The sequence below is a fragment of the Mobula hypostoma genome, chromosome 7 (genome assembly GCF_963921235.1).
Source record: "Mobula hypostoma chromosome 7, sMobHyp1.1, whole genome shotgun sequence".
NCBI lineage: Eukaryota > Metazoa > Chordata > Chondrichthyes > Myliobatiformes > Myliobatidae > Mobula > Mobula hypostoma.
The window spans coordinates 136391301-136414697 of record NC_086103.1 but is presented as its reverse complement, the minus strand read 5'-3'; the positions used below and the strand labels follow the sequence as shown (position 1 = coordinate 136414697).

The following is a 23397-nucleotide window of genomic DNA, read 5'->3' as shown; positions in this document are numbered from 1 at the left end:
ATTGTTGTTGTTATTGGCACTCATTATTGCCATTAAGTATAGGAGATGGGACAGTATGTTGCAGTTGTATAAGTCACAGGTGAGGCTGCACTTTCTAGAAATACCCATAAGGTCCTTTGAAAAATTGCAGAATGTTATTATTTTAACATGGAAGCCATTTCATTAAAATATGAAAGTTACGCAATCAATTTTTTGACAAAGTAATCACCTCAAAAGATTAATATATGTAATATCATCTGCTTTGGCTGAGCTAAAACAGTAACGAGCAGAGTGAGAATATTTACTATTAGTATTAAATCTTGTCAGCTTGTTTATCTTTACTCCTCTTCTCCTGACAATCAGAACATGCAATCAAAGTGTTGTGATAGCAAGAAATGGCAATGTTTGAATAAAATTCCTTCAAAACCAGTAAAGTGAACTGCTGCTTTTCATCTGTGTAGATGACAATTCAAAGGAGATAATGGAGGAAAAAGCTGGACTGAAAAATCTGATAAGGCTTCATGTGAACTCTTACATGCCCTTTCAGATTTTGTTGCCGTATGCTGGGGTTGCCCTGGTTAGACATCTTTTCCTTAAGAAACCCAAAGTCAGAGGCGTGCTTTCATAGTGGATGATGTAAATCTACTCATAACCACTTTTAAAAAATAGTTCTCATAGAAAACACTGTCACATGGGAGGACACAGGATATTAACTGAAGAAAAAGAAAACATTTTCCATTGAACTCCGCATAATAATCGGGCAAAAGGTCTGATGTCAGGTTTGAAAAGACAACTGTATAAACTTTCTGAGACTTGTCTCCTAAAATGAAACCTATATGAGTGTCATTCAGGGAATTAGGGATGAAGATAATTTTACAGCCATTAGTTATCACTAGGAAATTGTAAATGCCATGAATATCAATATCCAGGCCTAATTCTTAAACTGTGCTCTATTCCACAACATTCTATAACAATGGACTTTTAAAGTTCACCTTGAACATTAAAAAAAACAGATTTGAGCAACACACACAAAATGCTGGAGGAACTCAACAGGCCAGGCAGCATCTATGGAAAAAAGTACAGTCGACATTTCGGGCTGAAACCCTTTGGTAGGACTGGATTTCCAGCATCTGCAGATTTTGTTTTGTTTGTGGAAAAAAAACAGATTAATGGATCAACTTAAATCTCAAGGTAAATTCAAACCACTTTAATGTCAGAGCAAATATAATCTATTTCTCCTCATCCAGCCTGTAACAGATACGTATCCTGCTCTGTTTACATTCCAACACACATGACTCACCATTCCCATGGCTGAGAGACTGGGCAGATGATCTGTTCTCAACTTTACTCCTTTTCTGTGCTGATTCAGTCACATGGTTGACCATCATCATCTGTTTTCTTTCATTCACCTTATGGGAAATCCTGGCATCAGCTGCAGATGTTTCAATTTAGACTCAAGTTTGACAAATGAGAAATTATTTGAAAAAATACACTGTGGCACTGTAGGAAAAACTAGCAGGTCTCAAGGTCATTTGCTGAACTTACTGGAAATATACTGTAATGTCATTGATTTGCATGCAATCTACTATAAATTACTTTGAAAATTTTTGAACAATTCGTATTTTCATATTGTTTGATTATATCAATATTTGGTATCAATTGTATATCAGCTTCCTTTATCATTATATGTTTGCTGTTTTAACATGATCTGTTGACCATTATTTTAAATCCAGTTTACACATATTGTAGGTGTCAGATGGATTGAAGACAGGAACCAAGTTAGGGGAATGTTAGCAAGGATATCTGAATATGAAAAATCATCGGGGGTGGGGTGGGGGGGTAAGGCAGTTAGAGGACTAAAAGAACAGAGATAGCACATTCAACCCTGAGCCTTCTCTCCTTCAATGAACCCGTTCACCTGCCTGTATTTTATCCAGCATAACATCACAGGTTAACATCTTGATCATCTGAACTGCGCAGGAACCCACAGCCTAATGGTGGAATAAATTGAATCATTTCATTTCCATTCATATAGCAGTATGGATTCCTGATTCCCACCCTTAAATACTTAGCTTTAGAAAGCTCCAGTAAATTCTAGGTTGCAGGGGGGTATCAGTGGATTGGTTAGGCGACTACAATAAAAATCATTCTGCAGAAACAGGACGTTTTGTATTTTAGGAGAATCAGCAAGATGGAGAAACAGAGTATACTAAAAAGTGTACTTTTTAGAGGAGGAGGAAGTTGTTGAAATGCATGTCCACAAATCCCTGAGGTAGAAAAGCTGGTTAGGCATGCACAGAATGTAAAAGCAGGAGAGCAAAGGAGAATAGTGACAGGCCACAGGTAGAGAACAATGTAGAGCTCTGGTCATGATGGCACTGCAGAGGAGATTTACAAGAATGTTGGCATGGCTGTATAATCATAATCAAGAGGAGACACTGGCCAGGAGGGGGGTACATTCTTACAGACGGCAGAGGTTGAAGGAATGTTTATTAATGGTGGAAGAGATACTGTCACATTTAAGGATGGACCCGTTTCCCTTTGTAGAAAAAAATAAATATGTAGGAGACCTCGATGAGAAGCTTCACCTTATATTCTGTCTGGGTAGCCTCTAACCTGATGGCATGGATATCGAATTTTCCTTCCAATAAACAATTACCCACTCCCACCTTCCTCTATTCCCCACTCTGACCTTTTACCTTTTCTCATCTACCTATTACTTCCCCTGGGTAACCTCCTCCTTCCCTTTCTCCTATGGTCCACTCTCCTTTCCTATCAGATTCCTTCTTCTCCGGCCCCTCCCCTTTCCCACCCACCTGGTTTCACCTGTTACCTTCCAGCTACCCCACTTCCCCTCCCCCCCCCACCTTTTTATTTTGGCATCTTCCCTCTTCCTTCTCAGTCCCGAAGAAGGGTCTCAGCCTGAAACGTCAACTGTTTATTCATTAACATAGCTGCTGCCTGACCAGCTGAGTTCCTCCAGCATTTTGTGTGTTGCTTTTGATTTCCAGTATCCGAGGATATTTTCATGTTAATAATGACTGTAAATTCAGTTTCTTTCTCCTTAGATGCCTGGCCTGGTGAGTAATTCCAGCATTTCTGCATTTATTTCAGATTTCCAGAATCTGCAGGTTTTCACTTTTCAGTTAAATCTCCATATTATGTTGAAAACTTTGTTCACAACTGGAGTTATACTCACCTTCTCTTGAAACTTAAACAACTTCATTTTCAATACAAATGGCAGTCAAGCACAGTAAAATCCCATTTATAAAGCTGAAGCTGGCTATCTCTTTTACAGTCTTAATTAGCCATGAACATCCAAAAGCATACAGCTAGTGACACTGACAACAGGAGTCATTTCAAAATCCATTAGATTCCATTAAAACACTAATTTTATAAAATTGCATACCACTGTAATGAAAAGTTGTTTAACATGAAATACCTTCTTTGGCCGTCCCTCTGGTTGGCAATGAGTTAGTTCCACACTGGTTTTCTGAGCTCTTGAGTTGGGCAGTGAGGTCAACATAGGAACACATACTGTCACGGTCCCAATTCCCCATTTTCTCCTAATTCCCTTTGATTGTGTCACGGACCCAATTCCCCATTTTCTCCTAATTCCCTTTCATGGTGGCACACCAGGTTCTCATCAAAACCTATTATGTTGAAAACCCCAGCTTTGTATCCACTTGGTGCCAGATCGTTGTTTAGCCAGTGTGGTAATTAACATTCCTGGCCGCTTAGGATTGTGTATTCTAAGTTTTATTTCAGTACCGAGGTTTACCTGGGTAACTGTGTCTCTCCGTGTCAAGATAAGGATTCTAAGTTTTACTTCAGTACCGAGCTTTACCTTTGTAACTCCATCTCTCCATGTCAAGAAAAGTATTGTCTACCACTTGTCTTTCTACGCTCCATGTCAAGATAAGTTTTGCCTGCCGCCTATCTCCTGTTGACCGTTCAGTGCCAGCAATGCTCTGTGTCAAGATAAGTTCTGCCTGCCTCCTGCTTTCCTGTTCACCCTCCTGTTTGCCGTTCAGCTCCAGCCACTCTCACACCCTCGTCTGCACCCTAACTAAATCTCCGTGCCAGTGTCCTGCGTTTGGGTTCGCCCCATTCCTTGCAACAGAACGACCTGGCCCAACATAGACCCAGCAGACACAAACACCATCCTACAAGCCCCCACCACCCAGAGTTCCCCACTGGGACAGCACGACCAACTCCTCAGGGAGGTCATGGAGAATCTCCGTTCCATGTCTGCTCACGTCACACAGATCGGTAACCTGGTGGACCGTGTCTCCACTCATATCGCTCAATCCACTCCTGGAACCCCGCCCAGAGAGCCTCACGTACCAGAGCCGGAGCACTACGCTGGAGACCTGGGGAAGTGTCGGGGTTTCCTCCGTCACTGCTCCCTGGTGTTTGTGCAGCAGCCATCGACCTACTCCACAGATACGTCTAAAGTTGTTTATGTCATTGGATTGCTAAGGGGAAATGCATTAGCATGGGCCACAGCAGTTTGGGACAACCAACCGGATATCTGCTCCTCTTTTGTTAGTTTCATTGCGGAGATGAGAAAGGTCTTCGATCACCCAGTCCGGGGTAAAGACGCCGCTAAGCACCTACTCACTCTCCACCAGGGCTCCCGCAGTGTTGCTGAATATTCAGTGGAGTTCCGGACGTTAGCAGCCGACTCGGGGTGGAACGATGAGTCGCTGCAGGGGGTATTTCGGGGTGAACTTAGCGACCTGGTGAAGGACGAGTTGGCGGCGAGAGACAATGCTGACAGCCTGGATTCCCTGATCCCCCTGGCCACCAGGTTGGACAATCACCTTCCGGAGCGCCGTGGAGAGAGAACTGGTCGTCCACCACCTTCAGACACCTCTCGGTTCTCTTTACCGCCTCTCACCAGAACAAGCCTCTCTCCCCCTCCTGCACCCCGAGTAGCTTCCAAGACCTGCCGTTTCCACCGCCCCGGGAGAGGAACCCATGCAGCTGGGATGGAACCACTGTTTCCACCGCCCCGGGAGAGGAACCCACGCGGCTGGGACAGAACCGCCGTTTTCACCGCCCCGGGAGAGGAACCCACGCGGCTGGGGCAGGCCCGCCGTTTCCACCATCCTGGGAGAGGAACCCACGCGGCTGGGGTGGGCCCGCCGTTTCCACAGCCCCGGGAGAGGAACCCATGCAGCTGGGATGGAACCACCGTTTTCACCGCCCCGGGAGAGGAACCCACGCGGCTGGGGCAGGCCCGCCGTTTCCACCGTCCCGGGAGAGGAACCCACGCGGCTGGGGTGGGCCCGCCGTTTCCACCGCCCCGGGAGAGGAACCCACGCGGCTGGGGTGGAACCGCCGTTTCCACCGCCCCGGGAGAGGAACCCACGCGGCTGGGACGGGGCCGCCGTTTCCACCACCCCAGGAGAGGAACCCACGCAGCTGGGACGGAACCACAGTTTCCACCACCCCAGGAGAGGAACCCACGCAGCTGGGACGGGCCCACCTTTCTCACACTGAACGTTTCCGGAGAATGAGAGCGGGCGAGTGGCTATATTGCGGTCAGTCCGGCCACTTCCTTGCCTCCTGTCCCCTTCGGCCAAAAATGGGGGGCTCACCAGTAGCAGTGGGGACCCTGGTGAGCCAGACAACAGTCCCTTCCGTCCCCCGACTCCGGATGCAGCTTCAAGCCACTCTGTGTCAGAATCAGCAGTCCTTGCCTCTGCTAGTGCGAGTGGACTCCGGTGCAGAGGGAAACTTCCTGGACGAAAACCTAGCCCTCCAAGCCGGTTTTTCTCGTGAGCCTCTGTGTACCCCCCTGGATGCCAGTGCGCTAGACGGTAGACTCCTGGCCCGTGTCACGCACTGCACGGAACCCCTGCTTCTGCTTCTCCCCGGAAACCATTGGGAACAGATACGGTTTAATCTAGTTTCCTCTCCTCAAGCCCCTATAGTTCTCGGCCACCCTTGGCTAAGCCGTCACAACCCCCACATCGACTGGTCCACCAGGAAGATAGTCAGCTGGAGCTCATTCTGCCATTCCTCTTGCCTGCAATCTGACCTTCTCCCCGGAGCCTCATTACCCACCAGTGGGCTGTGTAGCCTGTCTCGTCCAGAAAACATGCAAGCACAAGGTGGTGAGAAAGGATCTAAAGAGGGTAATTTTGAAACAACTCAGTCATGTTCTAAGGATAAAGTGCCAGATCTGCGTTGTAATGAGAAATTAGAAGACAAAGAGATCAAGTTGTCAGCTGTTGTATCCAAGCCTCAAACAGATCATGAAGACAAATTGGAGGAGAAATCGGTTGTAGTGGATGAACCTGTGGAAAACATACCAGTTCAAACACAAGGGGAGGAAAGTCCAATACAATTGCAAGAACAGACTACAAAGGTTGAAGATAAAGCAAGAAACCTGACCAGTGATATAAGTAGCAAGAATAAACCAACCACTCGGGCAGCTAAGGAAGTATGCAGTCCTGAGCATGTGTCTATAACTGTGCAAGAAAAGCCTTCATTGACTTCCACAAAGAAGAAACCAACAACTGATTTAAAGTCGGGAAAATCTCCAACACCAGTATCAGTTACAAGAGCAAGAAATCAATCATCTCCTGTGATTAAAAAAGGCGTAAGGGAGAAGCGAGTCCAGAACGCAAAAGACGACAACATAAAACTCAAGCTACCCAGATCCATGCGCATTCATCCCACGTTCCATGTTTCCCAACTGAAACCTGTGTCTGTCAGTCCATTGTGCCCCCCGCCGCCGCTGAATCCCCTCCACCCACCCGGGTCACCGACAATCCGGGCAAGCCTGGTGGTTCGCCTGGAGACTCCCATTTGGGCGGAGTGGGTACTGTCACGGTCCCGACCGTTAATTCCCCATTTTCTCCTAATTCCCTTTGATGGCGGCACACCTGGTTCTCATCAAGACCTGCAGCATAAAAACCCCAGCTTTGCATCCACTCGTTGGCAGATCGTTGTTTAGCCAGTGTGGTAATTAATGTTCCCGGCCGCTTACGATTGTGTATTCTAAGTTTTACTTCAGTACCGAGGATTACCTTTGTAACTCTTATCTCTCCATGTCAAGGTAAGTATTGTCTACCACTTGCCTTTCTACGCTCCGTGTCAAGATAAGTTTTGCCTGCCGCCTGTCTCCTGTTTGCCGTTCAGCTCCAGCCACTCTCACACCCTTGTCTGCATCCTAACTCAATCTCCGTGCCAGTGCCCTGCGTTTGGGTTCGCCCGTTCTTTGCAACACATACTTTTCCACAGGTGGGGCAGGTGCTGACGGATTTGACAAACGGGGTGAGTAGTTTGTGAGGCGACCTGTCCTTTCCACTGCTTATTCAGGCTTTCTGCGTACTAATGGTACATGGCTTTGAGGTCCTCTATACCATCCTGAAAGCTCCTTTCATGCTGTGGGTGAACATGGGCCAGGGTTTCTCAGTCAATAGGGATGCTGCACTTCGGGAAAGCTTCGAACTCATCCTTGAATCTTTGTGTCCACTTTGGTAATCTCCTCCCCTGTTAGAGTCAGAATAGCATATCTGCGCTGGACATGCAAACTAAATGGACAGCCCGATGTAATCAGACCAGGGATATCGATTGCCGATGACACACGAAAATCATTCACCAGCCAGAAAACTTCACATAAAATGCATTAAAATATATTGAAGGAGTATTTTTTTCTTTGTAAGTCGACTGCATTGCAAGCATTGTTTTTTTATTGTAGCAAACCAAATGCTGCCACAAAATCACTGGACTACAGGGCCATCTCAAACTGAGCTTAAGGTTATAGAATATATTTGAGCTCTGTGAGTTCTTAATCTCCAGCAAAGTCCATCACTGAACGTATATATTAGCACAAGCGGCTAAGGCACAAGAAGCTGAACTAATATTTTCAAGGGATCTTTGCCTTCTAATTTGAAACCTTCATTGCACCCCAGACCAGGATGATCCAGCATCAGACCGGTGTAATGCAGATGCCTGGCTTCGTGTTGATTGGGAAGCTGATTAGCAGAGTCCCTCGTGATCTCTATACTTCTGATCTTCCGACCTCTGACCTTTCACCCACAGGGAAGTGAGTTCCCTCTCCAAACCACTGGCTGCTGAATCTCCCAGTCTGTGCACCTTTCTCTCAGCCATCCTAGTCCCACTATGATTTTTCCGTACAATCTGGTCTACTAAGGGTAGAGACCTCTTGACTGAAGGGAGGTCCCAGAAAGAAGTGATCTTGTACTCACTCTGTAAGTTGGGGCAGTAGGGTCTGTCTGGAGCAGTGCATCTGGGATCTGAGAGACATCTGAGGGAGAAGTCTGGTTGGAGCTGGTGGGTTACGTCATCAGTGCTGAGTTTTGGTCACGTGGTTTGTGCAATTAGATGTTTCTGCCTTTTGAGAATGAATAATGCAGGCTGCAACGTGTAATAACTGATCCTCACAAATGATCGACCTCCTCTGCTCTCTCCTTTTTGGGGGGTTTAGGTGTGCATGAGGCCACTCCCTTTTCCTGGAGTGCTGAAATCCGGCAGCACCTTAGCTATTGTTGCCTAGAGTCTGAAAAGACATTTTCCAATCTATTCTCAACTCTGTCCCTAGTTTTTTTTTCATACAGCCATGCATTTCAGCTGTTGTGGAAGATTATGTCCTCCATTTCTCCTAGTATACTTAAGGTCCCAGCAGAAAATGTTCTCAGCTTTTGACATGTTCTGTGCTAGTGTCATCTTCCTGAACTTTTGGTTTATTTGCTTCCCCTCCCATGATGGATCTCTGCTGTGTCAACATTTTAAATGTCTTCTTCAATAATCTTTAATTTCTAAAAATTATGTTTATTTCATCACCACTGGAGGTGTGTACACAATTTAAACTAAAGTCTGTGCATTGCGCATCATCTACAATGTGGTGTAATTCCCCATTGTGGTCTTCTGTTACATTTGATCCCCTCCATTGGGACACCACTTGACTGCCTCTACCTTGTTCGCTGTACTCTGTTTATTCTTGTATTCAGGGGCAACTGCTTTCCAAAGGATCTGAATGCCCTTGAACTGACACTAATTCCCACTGCAGCATTAGCAGCCCTTCCTACCAGAGCTATTTATTCACGTGCTCACTCTAGTGTCCCAGACCTTTGCTCCTGCCATCAGTTTGTATGCCGCACGCACAATAGCATGCAACCAGATTTCATCGCAGTGAATGGTAGTCACAAACAAACCAAGGAATTGCAACTCATTCAGTCTAATATTTAGCTATTATCTAAAGGGCCACTTGGCTCAAAATGAGAATCCTCGCAAGACGGCTCTAAAACAAACTCTGCAGACCATTTACACGCCACTTGAAGACTACACGCCAACTAATTGTGCATCAAACAATGTTCAACCAGCAAAGTGTGTGTGTCTGAAAGAAAAATATTTATAATGTTTTTGGGTTTGATCACTTTTACAAAGCGAGTGATGATAATTTTTCAACAATGCTCCATTTTATTGCTTGGGGAATTTGTATTTTGTTGTTTCTCTCGGAGTACCTTGGTGCTACTTTCTTTCCCTCTTCACCGTGGCAACTATAATGTCTGTCGCTACTGTCTGGCTGCTGTGGGGAGTGTGTCTTTAAGAGATGACTATCTCCACTGAACACTGTACTGCCAAGCAGTGGAAACTGAGTTAAATTGGTTGTATTCAAATCATGATGAAGTGTGTCTCTTTGGATGGAAAACACATTAATATTGTTGCAAAATTGTATGCAGCCAATTTTTCATTTCATTTGGAGGAGCCTGATTTACTGCCATGCTTTAGCTTGCCAAACAAAGGGAAGGCCAATTTCTAGGCATGTTTGTTAACAGCAACAACAAAGGCGGTCAGTAGTCCAGATATTTATTTCATTCTGTTTCAGGAAGATTTGCAGCCGCAACCCTCAAAATCAAACTGGGAGGCAGTCACAAGTTCTGTTCCGGTAAGTAATCTCGAGTACTGTTCTATGACAAAAGCATTTAACACACTGAGAGTCTTAAGTATCAATAAAGCTACTTAAAGGAATATCAACCTCATTTTCAACAGGTAAATTACATTTACACTGTTTCCTTGCACATTAAACTTTACACTGTTTCCTTCCATTTTAGCTCCAGCCTACGTTTAACCTTTGTGTCTTTGTCTGAAAAGCTGGCTTGCTTTCCCAGTCTGGATTGTTATCCACCTACCACATTGGCTCAGCCTGTTTTTTTTTATTATTTGCCATTTCTATTTTTTGTTCTCTCGGAACATGGATGATATGCTCAGCTTGACCCTGTTGGACTTGACCTTCTGCTCTGGATTTCACAACTCCCACATTCTTTTTTCTGTGTTCTTGCTCTCTAACTGTTCCCATTCACCTCCTGACCAGATAACCTCGTTTACCATGATGACCACAGTTTTACTGTATCCCCCCTCCCCCACCCTCTCCACTGCTTTGCAAATTCTTTTTGTGTCATTTCCAGTTCTAACAAAGGGTCGATTCCCCCAGATGCAGCCTGACCTACTGAGTATTTCCAGTATTTTCTGGGTTTTTTTAGATTTCCAGCAACTGCGGTTTTGTTTTTGATTTTTGCAGGCCCAGATGATTCTACTCTTCCCGCTGGTGTGGAGCACGAGAGTGCTTAACTTTGCCTGGAAATTCACTTGCTTAACTCTGCCTTTCACAGTACTACATAAATGAAAATAAATGATTCTAGAAAGTAGGTTCTTCCTGGATTAAACTGCACCAGGGCATTTACTGTGAATGGATTGTTTTTACATGTGTAAGCCATCTTCCACAGTGGTCCCAGATATAATGATAGCATTCTAAATGTCCTGGCAGAAAATATGTCACGTCTATTCAATGTGCCTGTGGCTGGGCACTCACAACCTCACCAGGTTTCTTTGTGTTGCCTGCTTTGCCATTACAAAAATTTAAAGGGGCGGACTGCACCACGTGGAAGCTGTCGCGGTAAGTCACTTTAACTTGCTGATTTATCAGCTCTCTTTCCCATCTCCCAACTTCCATACATCACAGTGCCAACCCGTACAGCTGCTCAAACTTGCAACCCCAGCTTGACACTGCTTGCCCCTTCACAGCTTCCACTGTTGATCATCTGATCTAAACCCTACCTCCAGGATCTCACCCCTTGACTCGAGCAGCTGTCTGCTAAAGGCCATCGAATGTGGCCCCCCCCCCCCCCAACCAACTGGTACCTTCATTCTCTACAAGTGACCACTGGACACTTCACTGCAGTCCACAGCAATCATGGGTCTGACCATCACCTATCAACAGGAGCCAACATTCTCCAAACTCTTCCAACAAATAGGACTACCAACTCCACCTCCCACTCCTTAACACCCATTGGTGCAGGGTGTGATGGAGAGGCTTTTTTGTGTTAGAAGATCAGTGTTGTTACGCTTTGGCCCTTAGGCTTCCAGTGGTGATGGCACTAATAAAGCATCATTAGTGCATAATGCATTGCCCAGTTACTTCGCTTCAGCAGGAGCTGGTCATTATCATCAGAAATGGTTTTAAAAGATTTTGTTCCATTTTGTGGCTGGAAATGACATTAACTACTCAGCGGTCATAAAATAGAAAGAAAAAAAATTACAACACAGACTTAGGCCAGCTCATTGTGCCTGTGCTGATCGCAATGATAGCAGACTAAGGCTCCTGAAATACTGTTTAAATATGACAATGGTTTCTGCTCAAGCACCCTTTTACCCAGTTCCATTACCACATAATGGAAATTAAATATACTTTTGAGTACAGTTAACAGTGAAATAATGTTGCAGCTATGCGAGTCTACATTAGGCAGATGTACGACATTGTCACATGGTAACAGAATTTAAAGGCTGCAGTGGGATTTAAACATCCTTTAACGTATTTGAGAATTTGTTTTGATTACAGATTCCCAAGCACCACATAACTTTCTGGAAAAAGTATCAAATGGAAGCTTCCTGGAATATATGCAATATAGCAGATTAGTTTGGTGCTAGAGACAGCAGTTCAGTAATGCTAGGGGAATGCTGATGCTTTAATTTAACTATGAAGATTTTTAGATTTTATTGAGGAAGACATCAGGATCAATAAGCCTGCAATTAATGACTTGTAATGCGAAAGCTTTTGTAAGCACTTTGCATCTAAGATTATGTTTGCACCTCGGTAATGGTAGTTCTGTATTTGAATTTGAATTCATTTGAATTCCTCAGCACAGCTTCAGCAAGTCCATTGTGTGTAACACACAATTTTCTATTGAAAGATGAGGCATTCCATCCAGAAGGGACCGTGGCTCCTTCCTTCCTCTCAACTTCTGACCTTCTTCATTTGGTCTTCTCCTTCCCTCATTCCACCCATCTCCCTTTTCCATCCATCTTTCTCACTCTCCATGCTCCCCTAACTACTCTCCCTGTCTGCTCCTTTTGCCCCCTTTCCTTTCCTCCCTCGCTTTCTTCAGCCTCCCTCCCTTCCCACCTCTTCTCCTCCTCCTGCATGAATTCCCGGCACTCAAATGTCAGAGTCTGACTGTGGTGTGTGGGTCAGAGACAGACGCTGACCTGGTGCAAGCTGTTGGATGCCCCGGTTGAGGGATGTTGCCAGAGACAGGTCTGCGCTCAAGGCTGAATACTCACCTTGCAGGATACCTTAACAGTTGCCCAGACCCTGGTGAGAGCTTTTCTTTGCAGACAGTGTAGAGCTATAGTTCTCTCCACTGGCTGCAAAACCCCACTACCTCTTTACAATTCTAAACTTGCTCAGTAGTTCAAGCAACACACATAAAAGTTGCTGGTGATCGCAGCAGGCCAGACAGCATCTCTAGGAAGAGGTACAGTTGCTGAGACCCTTCGTCAGGACTAACTGAAGGAAGAGCTAGTAAGAGATTTGAAAGTGGGAGGGGGAGGGGGAGATCCAAAATGATAGGAGAAGACAGGAGGGGGAGGGATGGAGCCAGGAACTGGACCAGTAATTGGCAAAGGGGATATGAGAGGATCATGAGACAGGAGGTCCAGGGAGAAAGACAAGGTGGGGGGGACCCAGACGATGGGCAAGGGGTATAGTCAGAGGGACAGAGGGAGAAAAAGGAGAGAGAGAAAAAGAATGTGTGTACATAAATAAATAACCTCTCGTACCCCATCCGTTATTTATTTATGTACACCTCTCGTACCCCATCCATTATTTATTTATGTACACCTCCCCTTCGTATCCCATCCGTTATTTATTTATGTACACACATTCTTTTTCTCTCTCTCCTTTTTCTCCCTCTGTCCCTCTCACTATACCCCTTGCCCATCCTCTGGGCTTTTCTCCCCCTCCCCCTTTTCTTTCTCCCTAGGCCTCCTGTCCCATGATCCTCTCATATCCCTTTTGCCAATCAATTGTCCAGCTCTGGACTCCATCCCTCTCCCTCCTGTCTTCTCCTATCATTTTGGATCTCCCCCTCCCCCTCCCACTTTCAAATCTCTTACTAACTCTTCTTTCAGTTAGTCCTGACAAAGGGTCTCGGCCCGAAACGTCGACTGTACTTCTTCCTAGAGATGCTGCCTGGCCTGCTGCATTCACCAGCAACTTTTATGTGTGTTGCTTGAATTTCCAGTATCTGCAGATTTCTTCGTGTTTGCGTTAGTAGTTCAGGTGTTCAGAAAAGGAGTCGTAAGGGAAGTAATGTTCTCCACCAAGAGTTTTTCCTTTGGAACAAGCTGAATTCGTTCCAAAGCAAGACTGTTGGCCAACTTCCCTGTTCATCTGTTGCAAGATTAAGAGTCAATAAAAGTGAAGTAAGGGTGGGAATCTTCACAGGTGAAACACTTTGAACAACTAGTCCTTTGTTAAGTTTTTTTGAAATCTTTGATAAGACTTGGAAAAGTATTGAATTTATGGATTACTAATTAGTCATTGCACTTCCTGTTTATGTCAAGAACTTGCATTAGTTAGAATAATTGATAGCTATTTATTAACATTTTGTTTAAACTTGACCAGTCTTTAGGTCAGTTATTACATTAACGTATATTTATCTTTCCGAAGAGGTTAAGAAGTAAGCTTAAGGCTGTGAAGTTCCTCTACACTATAACGCTATAGATAACAGCAATATCATTTTAAGTCTGTACTTCTTTGTTCATACACTGAATTGCTTCAGGATATGTGGCAGTATCATTGCTCTTCATTTCATCTGCTTTGTAAAGCTCCTTTCTACAAGGCAATTTTACTACATTTATCAGTGATGAATTATCAGTTCAAAGGATGTCTGCAGATTATTTTGGTCATCTATCATTCTAAAATCATTACAACACCGAATGATTTCAGGTTGGAAATATATCTGAAATATCTAGTGGGCCCTCATTCTCGGACCTTTTTGCAAATTAATAATCTTACTTTGAGTTAGTGTATATGCATACCTTCACAGCACGTGTATACATACCTTGACAAATTTTTATAAGGTTCGGATTCTAGTTTTTATCACTTCCAAAGCAAAACGGTGGATGATCAATGGTAGCATTGTTATTTTGCCATGTATGAACTTGTATAATTGACTGATTTTCATAAAGAAACAAGTAATCGATAATAATAACCTCAGCATTTCAAATATAGTCATGAAACTTATTTTCTGCAGACATATGATTTATTTGGGAATAGCAAGTGCAACCACCCCCCAAAAATAAACTTTCAAATTAATTATGCATGTGACCCATCTGCTACCAAATTCACTGATCAAGTCAGTGGCATTATAAACGCAGTCTTCCCTGAATGCTTGAACCATTTTTTTTTGCTTTAAATATAAGTACTTGAGTGGATTGTGACCTTTAAGTGAATTTTATATTAGTCTATAATACCTACAGTATTGATTGACCAATGGTTGAACACTGGTGATAATGAGCATAATATACAGTACTGTGTAAAAGTCTTGGGCACATAGATATAGCTAGGGCACTTAAAACTTTTTCACAGTGCAGTATATTGCTTAAAAGAGGAAGGTTGCTGGGAAACAAAAATAAAAGTACTTAGCTTTGGATTAGTGCAGAAGTATTAAGTGATATTTGGTGCCTGGAAAGACATAAAATATTTTGCAAAAGTCTAGGCACCCTAAACATGGTATGTTTTGGGGGACCACTTTGTCTAGCACCTCTGCACCATCAGCCGCAAGTGGGACTTCCTGGTGATTAAATTCTGGTTCCGATTCCTGTTCCAACATGGCCTCCTTTTGTGGAAAGATGAGGCCACCCTCAGGGTGGAGGAGCAACACCTGATATTCCGTCTGGGTACACTCCAACCTGACAATATGAATATCAGTTTCTCCTTCCGGTGCACAAAATTTCACCCTCCCTTTCCCTTATTCCCCATTCTGACCTTTTACTACTTCTCACCTGCCTGTTACTTCCCCCTGGATCCCATCCTCCTACTCCCCACTCTCCACTCCCATCAGATTATTACTTCTCCAGTCTTTGACCTTTCTCACCCACCTGGCTTCACCTATCACTCTCTAGCTAGTTCCTTCCCCTCCCCTCACCTTTTAATTCAGGCACCTGCCTCCTTCCCTCTGAGTCCCGATGAAGGGTCTTGACCCGAAACGTTGACTGTTTACTCTTTTCCATGGGTGCTGCCTGACCTGCTGAGTTCCTCCAGCATTTTGTGTGTGTTGCTTGGGATTTCCAGCATCTGCAAATTTTCTCTTGTTTGTAATTTCCTAAGGACTCTAGCTAGTAAAGACTTTTGCACTTATATTGTTGATGGTTTATATATCTGGCTTGTAGTTTACTGGGAAATTTTGCTGCGGAGCTGTATCAGTGAGTATCAAAGGAATTCATTATGTGAAATACTGATCTAGATAAAGAAAAAAATATTTCTAGTGTTTAGAATGATGGAATGAGTTCAAGGTACCTAAATGCCATTTGGTTTATGGTGTTATGCAGGGATCGTCATTACATCAATCAGCTGCTACAGCTTCACCACTGACTGCAGAGTCTTTGGATGAGGTGATTGCTGGATTTGATACAATAGAAGAGCTCCTGAAGCACTTAAATCCAGACTTTTGGGAAGAGGACCTTAATAATATTTTTCAAGAAACACGCCAGTTTCGAGGCAGAATATTCCACGATGGAACATCCCATCGTCGCCGGAAGACCAAAGGTAAGAAGCTCGTTAATGGTTTAGTTAATTTAATACCTGTCACACATATTGAAGTTATTGAATGGAAACATCCAATGTTCAGACCCTCATTTTAAAGATGTCATAACTTACCTGCTTCGTCAGGAGCGGCTACTTCAGTGTTAAACATGCCCTGTAAGGTTAAAAGTTAATGGAGGAACATTAGTTTCATTTTGGCTACGCTGCCCAGGCCACCCACTGACTCTGCTGAAAACTGCACGTTCTCAGTGCATGTGTCACAAAAATCTGTTCAAGAGAATGAAAACCAAGTCACGATTGCAAAGAATTACATTGAATATATAAACAGGCCACTCAGTCCAGACTATGCCTGTGTTTATGTTCCACACACCTCCTCAGCTAACCCTGAATTAGCTTCTTCTTCTTCACAGAATTCTTGGTCATTACTTTATATTGATGACCACTAATTTTGAACCACACACAAGGAAATATGAGTTCTTTGTCTACTCTATTAAAATTTTCATCCAGAGTGAAGGTAATTAGCTAAATGCCCTATCAATCATGTTTAGTGTTCACAGACATGACTGCTTAATTTTAGGCAGTGTATTCATGAATAACTATATTATTTGATTTTTTTTTCCTGAAGGAATAACCCTGATTTTTAAAGTCAGAAGTTGCTGTAGTTCCCATTTTCTCAGGCAGATCGATTGGTGCACAATCGCTGTTTTCCTGTGAGTCACAGGCTCCTCAGTTCACTGGGTGCTTAAGTATTCATATAAATCAATGCTACACTAATTCAGTGTTAAATGGAATCTGATACAGTAAGGTCTGAGAGTAGCAGTCAGGCAAGACCATAATTTAGAGTGAGTAAAATCAGCCCAGTTTCCAATTCCAACTCATAAACAAGTAATTTCCACTTAAAGTGATAATGCCGGTAATGGCTGAATTATGTGCAGCTGGGAATACTACACCTCTGTATGTTTGAGTAACTTGTCAGCTCTCACCATCCAAGACCAGACAGGAAGAATCACTGCTCGAGATAAAATAATTATTTATTTCCACTGCTAGCATTTTGTGAAACAGCAACATAAGCTCCTAGAGTACTTTTAACAGTGATAGGAAAAGTGACAGTTAGATTTAATATCACTGGCACATGAAGTGAAGTTTGGTGTTTTGCAGCAGCAGTACAGTGCAATACATAATTTAAAAAACTATAAATTACAACAAGTATGTGTATATATGTGTGTTCATATATACTTTATAGGCTGTAATTTATACTTAATTGTAGAAAAGAATATATAAGTACAAAGCATTAATTCCACAGTGATTTATCTTTTTAACATCAGGATGAATTCTGATAGTTTTACCTACAATAAATACAACATATCATATCAGTACAGGGGGAGTATCTGTGCACTGAGGAAGACAAATAGTAAATGAGGGTTGAAAAGAGGAAATGTCTAATTTACAAAAATTAAGATAAAAATCTCTGAGGAAATACCTTAGCAGTAGAGGGTATGGTTGATGTTCTGTTTGTTTCCTTTGAGGAAGATGATTGATGATATGGAGGAAAAGGAAATATTAATGACACTTGTGAACAACAGTACAGTTAAGAGTTTAGAGAAAGAATGTTTATTTTAACATAAAAATGTTTTCATCAAAAAGTAGTTTTTTTCATCATATAAGTGAGGAATGAATTTAAATACAAATCCATTAATCTGTTATGTATTTTTTAGATAGAGCATAAATGGGTTTTCTATTAGAAATAATCTTCTGCCTTTACTTTGTGGAAGAAGAGGGGACGGAAGAACAAGCCCATAAGACTGTCAGACATAGGAGCAGAATTAGGCTATTCAGCTCATCGAGCCTGTGCCGTCATTCCAATCATGGTTGACTGACTGTCCCTCTCAACCCTATTCTCATGCCTTCTCTCCATAACTTTAGCCCTGACTAATCTAATGGAATACTTGACCATATTTTCTTGAATGGAAATGAATGACATCATGAACAGAGAACCCAGCATCAGAGAATTCCTGCAGGAGCTGTTAGCTCCACTTGCCTGAGGAAAGAAAACAAAAGCATAGCTTGACTGGGTTATGAATGATAACATTTTCCTCACTGCGCTGCACATTTACGCCTCCATGATATGGCAGATATTCCTTTGATTTCCACATCTAACCAGTCCACCATTAAAATGCCATCAACTGAACACATTAAGACCCACATTTATAATATTGATGAAAGTCATTCCAAACTTTGACAAGAACATCATCTGCACAGCAGCAGAATGTCTGGATAAACCCCAAGTGGAGAGCCATCAATAAAATTTGCCAATGTCTGTGTTGTCAGTTGTGATTGTCATTACAGGGAGGCAAAAAACAAACTCATTTTCACTTCAGTGGATCCTTTCTACTTGGCCGTTGAAGCTTGTAGTGAGAATAATAGTGCTTGCCAGAAGATAGCCAATACAAATGGTATCATGTGTCGGCATAAGTCAATACTTCTGTTCGAAGAAATATATTATGTTTTAAATTAACAAAAAATGATGAGCTAGCTTTATGGATTTCATGGTTCTCAATTATCGGATATTTTACTGACAATCTGAGAAAGTTGCAACACTGTTTAGTTATTTGAGAATTAACATTTTGTGTCATTGAATGATCGTTTATTCTGAATTCTTTTATGCTTTGATTTTGATTCAAAACTGGGGGTCAGGATAGGTAGCTGCTTTGCTTTGATTGTAATAAGCACTTCAAAGAAAATCTGTTTCTAAAGTGAGAGTTTTCTTTAGGATAACATACGAGGCAATGATTAGAATGATTCCAAAATCTAGACATCAAACTAGTTCATCCTTTATGACAAAAGTCACCTAAACCCCCTGAGTGCCTGGAGTGAATTAGATTTGTGCAGCATTTATCTATTTCTAGTTGTCACCAAAACTTGGCACTAAATAGCACAAAATGGAAAACATCGGATTGCCCAAAACCTCAATATTCAGAAAAACAGAACAGTCATACATCAGTAATGGCAGCTTCTCTTCAAAACATTTAGCAAGTGGTCATTCTGCACCAAAGCTGTCAAGCTCTTAAAAAATTACTGTATTCTCCCAAATACGCTTCTTGTCTCCACAATAACTCCACAAAACTTCCAATTTTGATCCTGCTGATTCCTTTGTGAGGCCTTTGTGTTCATCTTGAAGGACTACAATTGGAATGAATTCACTTACTAACTCATTCAGGATGAGAGTGGCCAGAACACCCATATGAACAAATTTAAAACTGCAGTTTCTTACTTTACAAAGTGAAATCTATTTGCGAAGACAAAATAAAATATCAATGATAGAATCAGGAATAAATCTATTGGCATCTGTAAAACAAGAGATTCTGCAGATGCTGGAAATCCAGAGTAACACACCCACAATGCTGGAGGAACTCAGCAGATCAGGCAGCATCTATGGAAAGGAGTAAACAGTCAACATTGCGGGCCAAGCCACTTCATCAGGAAAGGGGGAAGAGAAACAGAATATGAAGAGGGGAGGGGAAAGCATACAAGCTAGAAAGGTGAGAGGTGAAGCCAGGTGGCTGAGGGAGGGGAGAATGAAGTAAGAAGCCGGAAGGTGATAAATGGAAAAATTCTGGCTTCTTCTCCCTTCCATTCCAGTCTCGATGAAATACTGACTGTTTATTCCTTTCCATAAATGCTGCCTGACCTGCTGAGTTCTTCCAGCATTTTGTGTGTTCGTATTTTTAATACTTATTTGAAAATAAAACTTTTTTCAATTTTCTTTATTGTTATTTGCATTAATGATAACTTTTAAATTTACCAGTTCACTACAAATTAGGTATAATTAGGGGGTAAAATCTAATTTTTTGTGAGAATTATCTATTTTTTCCTGAAAATAATTGTTTCCAGCACTTCTGCATTTTATAACAAACATTTTAACATTGTCTGTTCCTCCGATTTCAATAAATTATTGTTAGCAATAGAGACAACAACCTTTCTACTGAATCTTAATAGAAGAAATTTCACTTTCAGATTGCAGAAATTCCTGCTGAGTAGTATTGATCCAAAAAAAAACAGATTATGTCACTCCTTTAATCATGGGGCATAAATACTGTATCTCTTAGTGTGTAGGTTAAGCTAGTATAGAACTAACTAAAAAAACTTTTTTGGTACTTGCAGTTGCTTATAACAAATATTCTTCATTTTTGAAGAACAGGCTAAAGCTAAAAACACTTAAGCAATTTAAAACATTTTGGCCTGAGGGCATTAGCTGATTAAGATGCGCATCCATTAATTTTGTGAAACTAGAATACAGGAGCAATGGATTTCGCAAAAGGTTTATACCTCAGGACTATTCATAGTAGTAATGTGTGTGTGTGTTTTCACAAGTACAAAGTCATAAAAATAACAGCTCAGTGTGTTTGGCACCTTCTTGTTCTATAATACAGTGATAATGAAATGTGTGATTTTTGCCTAACTTTCTTAAGCTGCTTTTGATGTGGCACAATTTTTTTGCACAAAAAGTAACATAAATTAATCCTGAGTATGTAAATCTTAAACAAAATGGATCCATACAAATTAATGCAATTGTTAAAGAGGCCTGAAAAATAGTTTACTCATAGAAGATGGTGCTTGTCAGGCAGTATCTGTGGGAAAAGCAGCAGAGTTAACATTTCAGATGACTGACCCATCCTCAGAACTGAAAAGGTGGATAGCCAGGTAGCTCAACACCCAGCAGGACATAGCAGCCTGCTTGATAGGCGCCCTCTCCGTAACCAGTCGCTCACTCCACCACAAATGCACAGTGGTAGTGTTTTGTAGTATTGTAACCATCTACAGGATGCATGGCAGAAACTCATCAAGACTCCTTTGACAACACCTTCCAAACCCACAACTTCTACCAAAGGACAGCAGAGGCACGGGAGCACCACCAACTGGCAGTTGCCCTCCAAGCCACACATCATCCAATCTTGGAAATATAGCGCGGTTTGTCACAGTGAAAATCCTGGAACTCTGTGCTGAATGGCATTGTGGGTATACATGGACTGCCATAGTTCAAGAAGGGACCTCACCACCACCTTCTCAAGGGCTGCTGGAGAGGAACAATGAAATGCCTGCCCACAATCCCTGAATGAATATATAAAAAAGTAGAGAAAATGGGAACAAAAGGGAGAAATTAAACAATAAAAGGGGTAATTGTGTAAGATGAAATATGGTACTACTGTAATTGAATAATTAAGGGAACAATAATTATTTGGATGAGGTATAGATGTACATTGATTACCTGAAATTATGTAAAAGAATGTTGCCTAACTCTGAAATATAACTAGGTACAAATTTTTGAGGAAATTACAAGTAGGCTAGACAAGGGAGATGCAGTGGGTGGTGTATATTTGGATTTTCAGAAGGCCTTTGACGAGGTGCCACACATGAGGCTGCCAAACAAGATAAGAGCCCATGGAATTATGGAAAAGTTACGTACATGGATAGAGCGTTGGCTGATTGGCAGGAAACAGAGAGTGGGAATAAAGGGATCTCATTCTGGTTGTCTGCCGGTTACCAGTGGTGTTCCACAGGGGTCCCCAACCTTTTTTGCACCGCGGACCGATTTAATATTGACAATTTTCTTGCCGACCGGCCAACCGGTGGGGGGTGGGGGGTGTTCATGTAGGATTAAACTCACCTCAACATGGCTTTTACAGTTAGGGTTGCCAACTTTCCCACTGCCAAATAAGGGACAAAAGTAGCAGTCAAATCGCAGGACACTTTACCCCAGGAAAGACTACCATGACTATGAAGCCTTGCGCGGGCGCCTGTGTGCGCATGCACGTACGTGCCGATTTTTTTCCCCACAAATCGGTTTTGCCTTCATCTTCCCGACTATACTGTACATACATTATTTCTACTTCATATAGGCTGTGTATTTATCATATCATTCCTGCTTTTACTATATGTTAGTGTTATTTATTTTCGGTTTTATGTGTTATTTGGTATGATTTGGTAGGTTATTTTTTAGGTCTGGAAATGCTCAAAAATTTTTCCCATATAAATTAATGGTAATTGCTTCTTCGCTTCATGAAATTTCAGCACGAAAGGTTTCATAGGAACGCTCTACCTTAGCAGGGGAAATATGGGACAAAGGCGGTCCCGTATGGGACAAACCAATTTAGCCCAATATACGGGATGTCCCGGCAAATACAGGACAGTTGGCAACCCTATCTTCAAGTTCAACAGTGCGTGACAGGGAATGAGGAAAGGAGCAGCTGACTCATATCGTTTCCTCACGGCCCAGTAGCACATGCTTTGCGTCCCGGTGGTTGGGGACTGCAGACCTTAAGGTTAACCTCCAGGCTGAGTCGGTGATGAAGAAGGCGAATGCAATGTTGGCATTCATTTTTAGAGGAATAGAAGCAGGGATGTGATGTTGAGGCTCTATAAGGCACTGGTAAGAGCTCACTTGGAGTACTGTGGGCAGTTTTGGGCTCCTTATTTAAGAAAGGATGTGCTGACGTTGGAGAGGGTTCAGAGAAGATTCACTAGAATGATTCTGGGAATGAGAAGGTTAACATATGAGGAATGTTTGACAACTCTTGAACTGTAATCCTTGGGGTTTAGAAGAATGAGGGGGGACCTCATAGAAACATTTCGAATGTTGAAAGGCATGGACAGAGTGGATGTGGCAAAGTTGTTTCCCATGGTGGGGGAGTCTAGTACGAGAGGGCGCCCATTCAGAATGGAGATGCGAAGAAATTTTTTTAGCCAGAGGGCGGCGAATCTGTGGAATTTGCCACGGGCGGCAGTGGAGGTCAAGTCATTGGGTGTATTTAAGGCAGAGATTGATAGGTATCTGAGGAGCCAGGGCATCAAAGGTTATGGTGAGAAGGCGGGGGAGTGGGACTAAATGGGAAAATGGATCAGCTCATGATAAAATGGTGGAGCAGACTCGATGGCTGAATGGCCGACTTCTGCTCCTTTGTCTTATAGTCTACAAATGCTGATTCTCTTCTGTCACTTCCCTTCTCTTGCTCCATTCCACCCAACCTAACGTCCATGGTTAGGCTCCCAGTCCGTATCCACTACAATCCAATAAGGTGTCACACTCTGTTGCTAAGATGGCTACACATTTTTGCACTGCAATTTTTGTAAGAAGTCCATTCCGTCTTTTTCATCTATTACACCTGCCTCATGCCTGAGGTACCTACTTTATTAACATTGCTCTCAATTGGAAGCAGGGCATTATTACTTGCAAAGCAAAATGTTAGTGGTTGAACTTTGAAGAGAAGAGTGAAATTGCCTGATTATTCATTTATGAGAAATATTTTTGAATAAAGTTTCCATGTTATGACCCA

General features: G+C 42.5%; 1 protein-coding gene across 3 annotated transcripts in view; it reads left to right on the top strand.

The window, feature by feature from the left end:
• Nucleotides 1-23397, top strand: part of pdgfd (platelet derived growth factor d) — a 144403-nt gene that overhangs the window by 105954 nt on the left and 15052 nt on the right. For 2 of the 3 annotated variants that reach the window (XM_063054094.1, XM_063054093.1), the window contains exons 4-5: nt 9848-9907; nt 15853-16069. In XM_063054094.1, coding sequence (XP_062910164.1) covers nt 9848-9907; nt 15853-16069 — 277 coding nt within the window. The remainder of the gene's footprint in view (nt 1-9847; nt 9908-15852; nt 16070-23397) is intronic. The other variant, XM_063054095.1, reaches the window with a different exon arrangement.